General features: G+C 40.0%; 1 protein-coding gene across 4 annotated transcripts; it reads right to left on the bottom strand.

Moving 5' to 3' along the window:
- Positions 1 to 689: 689 nt before the first annotated feature.
- Positions 690 to 11919, bottom strand: znf281b (zinc finger protein 281b). Of its 4 annotated transcripts, none has more exons than XM_079851587.1 (7): positions 11778 to 11919; positions 6838 to 7250; positions 6614 to 6730; positions 4072 to 4195; positions 3859 to 3942; positions 3658 to 3776; positions 690 to 3080 (listed from the first exon to the last, which is right to left on the bottom strand). In XM_079851587.1, exons 1-7 carry the CDS (start codon positions 11839 to 11841, stop codon positions 1377 to 1379), a joined length of 2625 nt encoding a protein of 874 aa, XP_079707713.1. In that variant the 5' UTR covers positions 11842 to 11919; the 3' UTR covers positions 690 to 1376. The 4 variants fall into 4 exon arrangements, with proteins under 4 accessions (XP_079707713.1, XP_079707714.1, XP_079707715.1 ...); XM_079851588.1 differs by having other exon boundaries at positions 6614 to 6727; XM_079851589.1 differs by lacking the exon at positions 11778 to 11919 and adding an exon at positions 9242 to 9405.
- Between the last annotated feature and the right edge of the window lie 911 nt (positions 11920 to 12830).

Genomic DNA, 12830 nt, shown 5'->3' with positions numbered 1-12830 from the left:
GAAGAAAACACCTCGTCTCAACATGAAGTCGTTTCCTAATTCACTGCTCATTTACAAACAAAAACACCACAGGTTTAGGTCCTTTACTTCCGATTCATTAGGTTCTTCTTAGGTTCTCCTCCCTCCAAATATTTAAAAGGGAAACTTGCAATTGTGTCAGGCATTAAATTCAAAACCACACTATAAGAGGTAGAACTCCAAATGATGCTGCTCAGCCCAAGTCAAATAGTCATGATACCTGAACACCTTCAGCACAAAAATGCTTCGGAGTAGCCCACAACTATAAAAAAGTGGCATTCATGTCCAATAACAGTGTTTTCAATTAAAGGAACAAAATATCACCTATACCCTCCAATGAATATTCAAAAATGCCCTTTGTCATAGCAAATCTGCCGTTCCCTCCCCCACTTAAAAAAAAAAAAAAAAAAAAAAAAAAAAAATCACAGCTTTCTTCATCAAAAATAATAGTTTTATGTGTCCTGAATCTGAATTCTTGCTTTCAGTGGTTTATAAAAGTGCTTATTTGATTCCTTGAGAGATCAAAGTGATGTCAGCTGACAAAAAGTAAAGTTTAAAGAAGGGGATAAGAATCACTGCTCACCCTGAGACATTAGTTATGCAAATTCCATGTAGCTACAAATAAATATCTACATACTCAAGAATGTTTGTATCTGCCTACTTGACTACCAGTATGTTTTTTTGTTTTAAACATGGCCCTTAGGGATGAAAGTGTTTTCACATTGATATTAGAAGTACCATAAACTTTACAAATGCACAAGAAGTGGAAAGGTCACCAGTATCATTCCACTGAACACGCAGTTTCCCGATTGGCTTTGTCTTTTTCTTCAAGGAATTTAGAAAACAAAAAGCTTCACTGTCATTTAAAAAAGTACACCTGTAAAAAAAAAAAAAAAGGGTGCTAGCACACCCTGTTTAAAAAAAGTTACTGCTTTTTCCTGAGTAATACTTTAGATCATTGTAACAGACAATACATTTTTTTTGCCATTGAATACTGGGCCACTCCCTGACATCTGTTATTATTGTAAATCATCTTCCATTATTAACTTAATCTTACAACTGGACTATGATTGCTAAGACATACAAGGTTTCTGAAAAAGTCCTTCGCTAGCCTCTAACATCGCTGGAAATTTCATTTAATTCTAGCCTTACATCCACTACACTAATAAAACAAAAAGACTAAAACACATTAAAAAACATGAAAAATTGCATCTGAGGTCTTGTAGACCTTCCCTGGTAACATCTTCTATTGACATTTAATGGCAGTGTAATAATTAAAGTTTTACTCAGCGAGGAGAGGGACGCATTAGAGACAGTCCTCATCCCACATAACAGGGTCAGGTGAGCTCCCTTAACCTTTACCTGTAGCTTTGGCTTGTGGGGGTTTTGGATCCTGAGCTAATCGGCTCATTGACATCTGCTAAGAGACTAGTATACCCTGAGAATTCAGTCCGCTGTATCCTGTGGTCGACCTCTGTGACGCCCACTCGCGGGTCGCCGCCGTAACCTAGTGGGGTTCGGCAACCAGACTTGAACTGAGAGCCGAAGGCTTGGGCGAAGTTCTCTATCTGGTAGGTGGAACGCATGTCCACTTCCTTAGACGGATCCAGGGCAGCGAGGTCAGGATAGACAGAGCCATTAGATGAGCCGCCAACGGTGTCACTCCCGTTGTTGCTGCCACTGACCGAAGATCTACCGTCCTTGGTCTGCTGGTCTTTCTGGCTGCCATTGGTCAGCTCCTGAGTTGCGAGAGTGTACGGTGGCGAATGCTGCTTCTCCAGCTGGTCGGTGAGCTCTTGAGATGGAGTAAGCTGCTGGTGAGGGACTGGCTCCAGACTGCTGAGATGAAAGGCCTGCTGGGAGGATGGTGAGGCATGGGAGGGTGACGGAGAACCTACCAGCATACCAAAATGGGACTTACTTAGGGAAGTTGAAGAGGAAGGTGCAAGAGGGGAGGAAACGGGCTGTCCAAATCCACAATCCAGTGGCGAGGTGGTGTAGATGTTCTTTTCTGGGAAGAGTGCGCTAACAGGGCTGCTGCTAGATGATAGGAGGTTTGGGAAGGGTCCGGACGGACCCAAAATGAAACTGCTGCTATGGCTGGTTCTCTCCAGGGTCTGGAGCAAGAACTTGGAGTACTCGTTCATCACCCCACTCTTGTCTCCAGAGCCAGGAGATCCCTCATCCTGGCCCAGTTCAGAAGTGGTGGAGGCAGGCTGCAATTCTACATGGTGTGAATCTTGCAGATCAAATGTCACATCATGGTGAGAGCCATCGGATTTGTGGCTGTAGTGGTCCAACAGGCTCTGCAGCACCTCATCTGGGATCCCTGATTTGTCATGCTTGTCAACGCTTACCAAAGGCGAGGTGTCAAGCAAGGCTAGTGTTGGTTCTCCTATGCCGCCTTGGATGACCGTCGGCTGCGGAAGGTGGACAGAGCTGAAGTCAGCTGCAGCACTGCTGTTTGCAGCATGCAGGTAGCGTCTTTTTTTCAAAAACTGCATTGCATCGTCGTAGTTGCTGCTGGTACCTCCTTGTTTGGGGCCACCGGAGGTTTGGAGGAGGCTGAGACCATCCATACTTCCGGCTCCAGACAGGTCCATAGAGCCTTGCTTATGCGCCAGCAGCTTCTGCTCATGGTTGACTTCCTCCATAGAAACCTGACCCTTATCCATTCCCTTGTGGCCACCTTTCTTAAAGACAAGCTTGGGTGTGCGTCCATGCTGGTGGTCCATGCTCGTCTCAGCCAGAGCCCCTGAAGAAGATGCCCCTGACCCACTGGGCATGTCCAAAGTGTAGTCATGTGGGCTGAGTCCTCGTGCCATCTGCACTCCTCCTCCCGCAGCTGCTCCTTTCTTCCTTCGCCGCTCTCCTCCATCATTGCCACTTTTGGACTTGCCCCTCTTGCGTGGTGGGGCGCTGGTGTTTCCCTGAGTGAGTAAGTAGCTGCCTTGTCCCACGTCCTCGTCTCCAAGGTCCAACATCCCTGGGTCCAAACCTTTCTTTATGGCTTCTCCACAGGTTCTCTTGTGCTTCAGTAATCGATCCGTCCTTGAGAAATACTATGGAGCAAGAAATAAAGGGTTCCTGATGCTCATTATTTTGTCCAAAACAATTAACTTATTCAAAAGTGCATTAAAAAAATGCAATTCATACATAAAATGATTTGAATACATATCTTCGATGATGAGCATATGTTAATTCACACTAGGGCTGGGCGATGCGACCACACTGTGGTTTAAATTCAAACTTTTAAACATTATATCGTGATCATTTTTTTAGTTATATCGCACAGCCCTAATTCACACTTCTGAATTGAAATTCAAATAAGATTTTTCAGACCTGACTTGCAATTCTTGAAAATAAAACATTAAGTAGTTTGGCATAATCTTATCATTATTTCTTATAAAGGGGGGGGGGGGGGGGGGGGGGGGGATGGGTTTGTTATTCTGCTCTTTGTTATTCTTTTGGCTTACCCTATAATTTACCTATAGCAGAAAATGAATGGGAGGTTTGAACATTCCCAAGAAATAACTTACTTCTGCATTGAAAAATAAGATGGCTTTTTTTTCCCCTTTCCTTTATTGTGAACATTATTATTTGTCATTAAGTCAAAAAGCATTTTCTGTTAGGACTTACCTGTAGACAGGTATCACATTTATATGGCTTTTCTCCACTGTGTGTTCTTTTGTGTCTCTCCATGTGGTACTTCTGAATAAAGCGCATGTTGCACTGATCACAGCTGAATGGTTTCTCCCCTGTTGAGCAAGAAAAAAAAAATCTCAGCACCATCATAATATTTGTTTTTGACAAGTATAAGACAAAAGTAGACTGACTCACCACTGTGGATTTTCTCATGCCGCTGCAGCAGATACTTCTGTATGAAGCTCATATTACACTGACTGCATCTGAAAGGCCTCTCACCTGTACAATAAAAAAAAAAACAAATCTAAAAAATTTTTCCCATTAATGTTGTTCACCAAAATATCCCATGAACGCTGTTTGAGTCTGAATCTGAAAAGGGTAGTGAAATTGGGAATATAAGATGCACACCTGTGTGAATGAGCACATGTCTGCGCAGATGATAAGAACTGCGGAAGGCTGCATTGCAGTGCTCGCATATGTGCGGTTTAGAGTTGGGAGAGAGGGGCCCAGAATCCCCATCCAGCATGAGTGACTAAAACAGCAAGTAGACAAAAAGAAATCAAAACTTCTCAATGTATTAACTTTGTGTGTAATAAAATAAACTAATTTTTTTCAGCATTTTGCTATACATTCAATACGCATCTTGATATTTATTCATTTGTTCTGAAATATTTATTTACCACGATTTTAATGACATTTAAATCACAGACAATATTAAAAAAAAATCTCCACCGTGGCACCTGGGTTACGTTTGTACATGAAATAACATATACACATACCTATAATAAATCTATTGTAAAAACTACCTAAATAACCACTTTATTTTTGAAAGGTCATGATATAGGTGCATTTGTTATGTTTTAAGTAAATGTTGAATTAAAAGTTGATAAATAAATTTACACTTCTTCAGTAGTCAATTTTCATTTTCATAATCATTTTAAATTTAGGTTTTTATTCACATATAAACATTCATCAAATCACACATAATCAGTTGTGGTAAACGGAAGCTCAAGCATGTTCGTGCGAGAACCAATGAGGTTCATTCTCGTTTGTTATGCAGCACGTTTGAGCTCACAAAAGAGGTTTGTTCTTACGAGTCAAGCAGGTTCAGTTGAGCTTCTTTTATGTTCGCTGATCAATGTTTATATATGAAATAAATCTCAAAGAAATGAGAGTGTAAAGCGGGAGTGTATAGGGTGGGAAGAGGGGAGACAACCAATAAAATACCTGCAACACACTCATTATACAGACAAATGAATATTAAAATGTGTAGAAAAAAAAACAGCCTCATGACAACAAACTCACACAAATCTTTTCTTTAAAGACTACTAACAACTATCATGAACAAATCAAATATGTTTTGATAAATTATTCTTAGAAGTATCAACAAATCAGCATTATAGTAGAGCTACTGGTCTGAAAAAATGAGAAAGAAAATTTAAAAGGTCTAATATTTATCACCTTTACGAGCACTTCAATCTCTGAACAAATTACACTAATCAGTTTAACAGAAAGAATAAAGGTATAGTTATGTTTTTGACCATTCTTCGTTGAATTTTCAGTCTACATCATTGTCTTCTGTGTATCAGAATAATTCATTGTGTCATCGCGTTCATGATTAGACGTGTAGCTGTACCAGTGTCCTTATTTGCACATATATATTTCATTTGAAGAAGACATGATTAAATATGTGTGCATAGAATACACAATGCTGGTTCATGTTTGGAGCATTACAGTAAATTAAATATGTCTATAATAAGTTAAACACGCTGGTCTGTATAAACACGCATGCTGCAAGAGTTGTTAAACTCATCGCTTCGTTCCGTGCATAAACTGCTCTCATACATGCGCCGCATGTGTGGTTACATATTAAATATCGTTGCAGCCATATTTTCCATGTGGTAGTCAAACCCCAACTCTGACTGCATCATGGTGGAAATGCAAACAACTCTTTTGTGTTACTTTACTGAGGAAACATACACTTATGACAAGTGTCTAAACGCAAAGCTAAAGAGGCAGAGGTAAACTAACAGCGCATAACAATAGCCTACATACATGTTTTTATATCCACACATTTTGTTCTAATGTCACAAGTAATAATCTCAGGGTATACTGGATTTTACACGATTCTTTTTGTAGTGTGGTATTGGTGGTGATGGTGGTACTAAAATAAACATTGTCACGTGTGGACCTTTCTTCTTCTCACCGTTGATTCCTGATGGTTAAGATTTGTCCCACATCTGGCACAAGTGGATTCCACATGGCCCAGATGTGGGCCGGATTTGGGCCGACACTATGTTGCTGCCTGGGCAATTACTTGAGTCGCCCCCTTTAGTTTCACAGAATAGTACAACGGCGAGCGCATCGAGTATAAACGCCTCGTCCGTTTGGGGAGGTGCACGCGCAGTCTGCGGAGACTCACGCTGCGGAGCCAGGCAAAAGTATAATCAAGGCTTTATGTTCACTCTTACATCCAACCACAGAACACCGGGATTGCTTACGAGACATTTTTGTAGCTACAGCTGCTTGGAGCACAAAGAAAATGGCGGATAGAGTACAACTCGCTGACGGATGGACACTATGGTAATATAGTTCTGTCAGTCAGCGGCGGGGGCAGGGCCTGAGCAGTATGATGTCACACTGCTCAGAGAATCAAAACAGCATGTCTAATGAAACTGCTTTGGTTGAAAGGGGATTTAAAAAATAATATGAGAAGTATATATAAAATAATAAGTAATATGAGTTGGTGTATTTTTATTATTTTAGTGATGCCAACACACATTTATGTCCAAGTGGATTTAGCATAATAGGGGACCTTTAATAATAAACAATGACTGCTATCGTTGTTTTCATTGATGCGCATCCTGTTCATATCGGTTAACATGTCAAAATCAGTTTAGAGTTTTGTGACCCTTTAAATGACACAGTGATTAATGAAAGGCATACACACCTTTGCAGAGTCCCCTTGTTTCCTTCTGGCTTTGCCCTCTGATCCTTCTCCATTTGCTCTTCTTCCTCTTCTAGGTCCAGATTCTTTTGGGTCTTTCCCCAGTCTTCCAGAAAACTGCTAATGAAGCAAAGGAAAACAGCTTAAAATAAAAACCACATAGACGGTATAGTACAGTATGGAGTGCACCATGTATTGATAACTCCTCATTTATCATCTAGACATACGTTGGTAAGGCTTAGGTCATGCAAAAGTATATTCTGGTGGTTGCCAAGCGACATGTCCAGCATATCAGTGCTTTTTCCTCCTGGTGTCCCGGTTCCCGTTGCATACATTGGGAGGCGGTAGTCCAACTCGCTGAGCTTCTCCTGTTTGATACCCATACTGTGGAGAAAGCCACCACCATGGTCAGGAGAGTCACGCTCCTTCTTCAGGATCATCTCCTGGGGAAGATCCACCATGGAGGTTTGTGAAGTCAGGCGTGTGAAGCTGGTCACTGGAGGTAAATGGCTGAACATGATCATGCTGGGGGGGAAGTTGGGGTCCATGCCTCCGTTCCGTAAAAACTCATTGCTTAGCTTGTCCTGGATAATACTCATGTTTGGGTCTTCCAAAGGGCAAAGTTCATTGATGAAATATGCTATGAAGACAAGAAAATATGAGATTGATTAGGACATTAACGTAGTAGCCTAATGCATAAACTACCGAGTAGTATATTAGTTATTTATAGAAAAAAAGAAAAGAAAAAAATCACTAGTGAATAGCCTAGTCAAAGTAAGTTTAGTAGTATTTAATATGCAATGCATTTTCTTAATTATTCCTGGTCCATAAATACAATTGATGTCAGTTACTACACTGGCTGGTGATTCAGGAAATTGTGCACATTATGTGCATTGCATACTGTCATGTAATTAGGCTAGGCTAATAGTAATTGTAATGCAGCTTTTTATGACAAAGCAAAATCAGATATAGTCTCTGCTGCTTTGGTTTGCTATACCACCAGAGACATATCTTTAAAATCAAGGTTATAATTTCTTCGCAGGTCATTGACAATTTAAGACCTCTTAGAGGTCAGAAAGACTCCAGAGCTTCTGACTGAAGCAGTTGAGATGAAAGCTAAAAAAAACACCATTTAGTTACCAATCAGTGACTTCAACTATTGAATCACTTTAAAAAAACGTAATCTTTTTTAATCTTAGCAAGCATTTTATATTGTATTTAATTTCTTTGTTGCAAAATTGACAGGGCTATTTATAATATGCATGGTCTAAATGTGAAAATGGGGTACATTTATAGAATCAGTCTCGTCAAGGCTGTCTAAAATGTAATAGTAAGGAAATTATGGAGATTACTCACAGTATTGTGATCATTTAAAAATAATAGCTTTAGTTTTGATTATTAGGTTAATAAAAGCACAAGTTCAAGGAAATAAATATAAACAACCCATGTGAAGATCCAAATCAGTCCTTTTTGATAATCTGTTAGCCTTAGCATCATTAGATTAGAGATACTTGCTTAAAAAGGACGACTATGAAACTCTGTATTCGGAAACACACAGGAAATTGTTACAATAAATACTTAAAACTCCCTTAATATGATATTTATCATCTTTTCAGAAAATAAAACACGGTCCAAGCTCCGAGTCTGCGGGTTGCCGCAGCATTGTTCTCTATTGTGATCAGCTAACGTTAATGGATAGCTAACAGTTAAGTTACTTAATCTTATTGATATGGCCCAGTCTCTTATGTGATATGATAAATTAAATCAAGTTTAGGTGCAGTGATGCTTTGGTTTCACATCGTTTATAAGTTTACTTCCTACTTTTCAGAGCTAAACTGAGTCAAAATGTAATCTTTTATCAAATCCGGCTAATCTAGTCGTTCATCACAATTACCAAACACATCTCGGTCTAAATGACTCCATTAGCAGCTAACGGCTAACTAACGCGAACGAGTGAACCGTGAGAACTTCATATCACAAGATTTTAAACAAACTCGTGTGTGTACATATACCTCTCCACAGGAATACACACGAAAGACAAAGCTTAAAAACACAACCAAAGTGAAGCGTTTCATTGAACTAAGTTAGCCTAAGTGATGAACGGGGCTAGCCAGCAATAGCATGCAGATGAAAGAGCTACTGCTAACAGCCCATCTCCACACCGCACGCTTTACTACGCTACCATTACAACAAACGAAACCCGATACACTGAGAATCGGGATCTTCCAGGGTACAATTTCTTTGATAATAACGTTAGAGTTGCAATTATGCCGCCTCTCTCGTTCTTGTCCTGTACATGAGTGTGATATATAATGACCATTCATCCATTCGTCACCATCACTAATTATAGCCACACACAGTAACACAATCCGCCGAGAATATTCGGCGATAAATGCGATGTAAAGAGCACGCAGAGACTGGTAGCTATGCATGTACGCCAGCAAAGGTAACTTAGATCAAATTGTTATGCTTAAAGCGTATGCTAATCGCCACAGTATCTTGCAGCAGAAACAATGATGCTCGGCGCTGAAATGCATGTCTCGCTTGAGCGGCTGTGATTTCAGTCGTGCGCGATCCCTCATCTTTACAACCTCGGGCTCAAATAAATGGCACAAACGCAATCCCACTTACTTGTTCATGACCACGGCCGACTCGCAGCGTTCAAATTAACCCCGGCGCTCGATTCTTTGAGTTACTTTACAGCCAAAATATTGTTCTCTTGCAGCTGTTGGCCTCTTCCATGTTGTGCCGACGCTGGGAATTATGGGTTGAGCGGACGGGTCGTGAGAGGAGACAGACGGATACAGGCAGGACTAGTCAAGTAGGGGGCCACTATGCAAATGAAGATAGTGCCTGAGCATCTGCGACTTTGTCCTGCGTGTGAATTAGTTCTTTACATAATAGCTGCCACATTTTTTTATTTTTAGCCTGCCTTTTCCTCAAATCAGGCTATGTAAATGTGTATAATACAGATCTCTATCTATCTATCTATCTATCTATCTATCTATCTATCTATCTATCTATCTATCTATCTATCTATCTATCTGATATGATATGATCCTTCAGACTCACTCAACTAATTTTAGTCATTCATTGTCATTTATTGCTTGAACTGGCTTATAAATCAATTTCATTGTGCCATTTGTTTAGTTAAACGTGCAAGGGCATCTATTGTTCAGATTTAAAAAAAAAAAAATGTAAAAGGGACAAAATGTAGAATTTAATCATGCAGCAATCTTGTATGAACGAATTGGATTTAGTTTACTGAAAACAATAAGAAATGAAAATAAGCAATTCAGAATTATAGATATTTGTTTTGTTAAATATTTTTAATCAATATGTCAAACTTCATTGATGCCCATTGATGTGTTTTGTTAAACTCTCGATCTCTTCAGGCTTTGCTTTATTGGTTACTTTCTCTCTTAAAAAATGATTGATGGTTAATTGTGAACTTACTACTCACACAAATGGACAATTGTAGGCTAATTTTACGGTTGTGAAAAACATTTTGGAGAGATGATAAATAAAAATTCCTTAATCAAAACATAAATTGTACAAAACCCCAAACATAAATGACCATTATAGTTTTAGATTTATTAAAAATAAAGTCATTTTAATGTAATAAGTTACTTCTATAAAAACAGCTACTAGGCTACTAATAGCCTAACTGTAGTCCAAACGAACAAAATAACTTAAATGGGAAAAACATATAGGCTTTTTTTTTTTTAGAGCTAGCATAATGGTGCATTTGCTGTAAATGAAGATTTATATAAATATATACATAGGCTACATTTATATAAATCTTCATTTACAGCAAATGCACCATATTAGCTATTTCCAAAAAATAAAATAAAAAGCCTATCTGTTTTTCCCCTTTAAGTTATTTTGTTCTTTTGGATAGACTAAAATTGAAAGTTTTGAGACAAATAATGAATTCAGAAGTACAGGATAAGAACATGAAAGTGTTTTTATATTGTGTTTTGCAGTAACAAGCATAATAATACGTATCTTTCAGAAATACAAACAAAATTTACCCTAATCTTCTATAGCTTTTCACAATTTTTCATGAATAGGCCTATTTTAATGTATATTTTGACATCGCTTAATTACCTCGAGTATTTGATAATTGGTAACTTTGGGTTTAAATTAGATTTTGATAAACAGCTCTTATAGCCTATTAGATGACCTTGAGCGGATGTTATGATATGTTCTCAGCAGATGGCACTATAATGCTAGTATTCCACAGCAGACAAAAGCGCGCTCGAGTCTCCCTCTCGAGAGATATACGACCCCTTTCTCCTCACTATACTACTGCTGCTCAGTGATTTGAACCCACACACACTGACACACACACACACACACACACACACACACACACACACACACACACACACACAACGAACGAGCGCATTTGCCCAACCTCTGCCTCCCTCTCTCAGCGTATAGGCAGAAGAAGCGCGCGTCAGTTCAGATTTAGTGCCGCAGTTCATCTACACTATACTGTACATCTCCACACTGAGAGAAGTTGAAAGACACGGGAGCACTTGCTCTGTTTTTGAGCTACTTTTTGCGCGTAGGCTACACACATTTTATTAATTTGAGGATATCAGTTAAATAATCTGAACTGAAAGGCTGCAAGTGAAGTTGTCGATCTGTGGAGCGATGAACGTGTGGAAGACACCCTTCTAGCGTGTTTATTCTAACTGTTGTGAATCGAGCATCATGTCTGCGATCAGACGAAAATTCGGCGAAGATTATCAAGTGGTGAACACCAACCGGACCATGTCCTTTTCTGCCCCGGCCAAAAGAAAGCGTCAGCGGTTCGTGGAGAAAAACGGGCGCTGCAACGTCCAGCACGGTAACCTTGGGGGGGAGACCAGCAGGTACATCTCCGACCTCTTCACCACGCTCGTGGACCTCAAGTGGCGCTGGAACCTGCTTATTTTTCTCTTAACGTACACGGTCGCGTGGCTCATCATGGCATCTATGTGGTGGATCATCGCGTACATCCGTGGGGACCTCGGTCACGGCCACGACGACTCGTACACCCCGTGCGTCGCCAACGTTTACAACTTTCCCTCCGCTTTTCTGTTCTTCATCGAGACTGAGGCGACTATAGGCTACGGGTACAGATATATAACGGAGAAGTGCCCAGAGGGCATCATACTTTTCCTGTTCCAGTCGCTGCTGGGCTCGATCGTGGACGCGTTTCTCATCGGCTGTATGTTCATTAAGATGTCTCAGCCCAAGAAACGCGCAGAGACGCTCATGTTCAGCCAGGACGCGGTCATCTCACAACGGGACGGGAAGCTCTGCCTCATGTTTAGGGTCGGGAATCTCAGGAATAGCCACATGGTGTCGGCGCAGATCAGGTGCAAGCTCATCAAGGTAGTGCTTTCTGTGTCAAAACCTACTGAAATATCATTAGAGCCCATGTGGATGGTGTGATGTGTGTGTTTGCGCACAGGTTTTAAGAGCACAAAGTCGCATCTCGCATCTCGCAACAATGCTGTAGGGAAAATATCCGGCAAGAAATTTAGTTACTGGCGTTCTGGTGAATGTAGCCTAGTTAACTGGTCCTCTCTGGGAAGAGCAATATTGGATGTTTTTAAGGTTCTCGTGACATGGGGAGGGGAGCTCGCATCGATTTTAAGCAAAGCTCGTCATACTGTAAATTTGGCCATTGCTTGTTTGCACCCCTAATGTAATGCAATCCGATCTCAACAGTCTCTGATATGCATAGAAATCGTGTTTGCTCTCAGTGCAAAGAGCTGTGGCGTGCATAAATTAATTGGACACATTCCCTTTCTGATTATATGGATTCCCACAGGAAGCCTTGCGGTAAGAGTGCTTCTTGGAGACAAAGCACATTTCCTTCTGCTGTCAGTCAGCTATTAGATCCTGGGTTTTAACGAGCAGATTGCAACACTGACATTTCAAGGGGTTGTAACAGTAATTACTAAAAGTAATTAAGATTTACAGTACCCTTACCATATTTAAGTTTTACGGAACTACACGATAGGCCTACTGTAATTGTGTAATACAGTGCATTACTGTAAAAACCAAGCTAATCAGTACACCACTGTAATTATTTTTATTTATACTAAATATAAATTAGATTTCATAATTTTGATATAGAATTAATTTTATTTTTTATCCTACATAAGAACTACTGACATACAAATCAATTAGACAAAATTATTACAAAATACCTTCTTTT

This window comes from Squalius cephalus, assembly GCF_949319135.1.
Source record: "Squalius cephalus genome assembly, chromosome: 19".
In the NCBI taxonomy this organism is placed as follows: domain Eukaryota; kingdom Metazoa; phylum Chordata; class Actinopteri; order Cypriniformes; family Leuciscidae; genus Squalius; species Squalius cephalus.
This window is presented reverse-complemented; position numbering and strand designations above follow the sequence as displayed.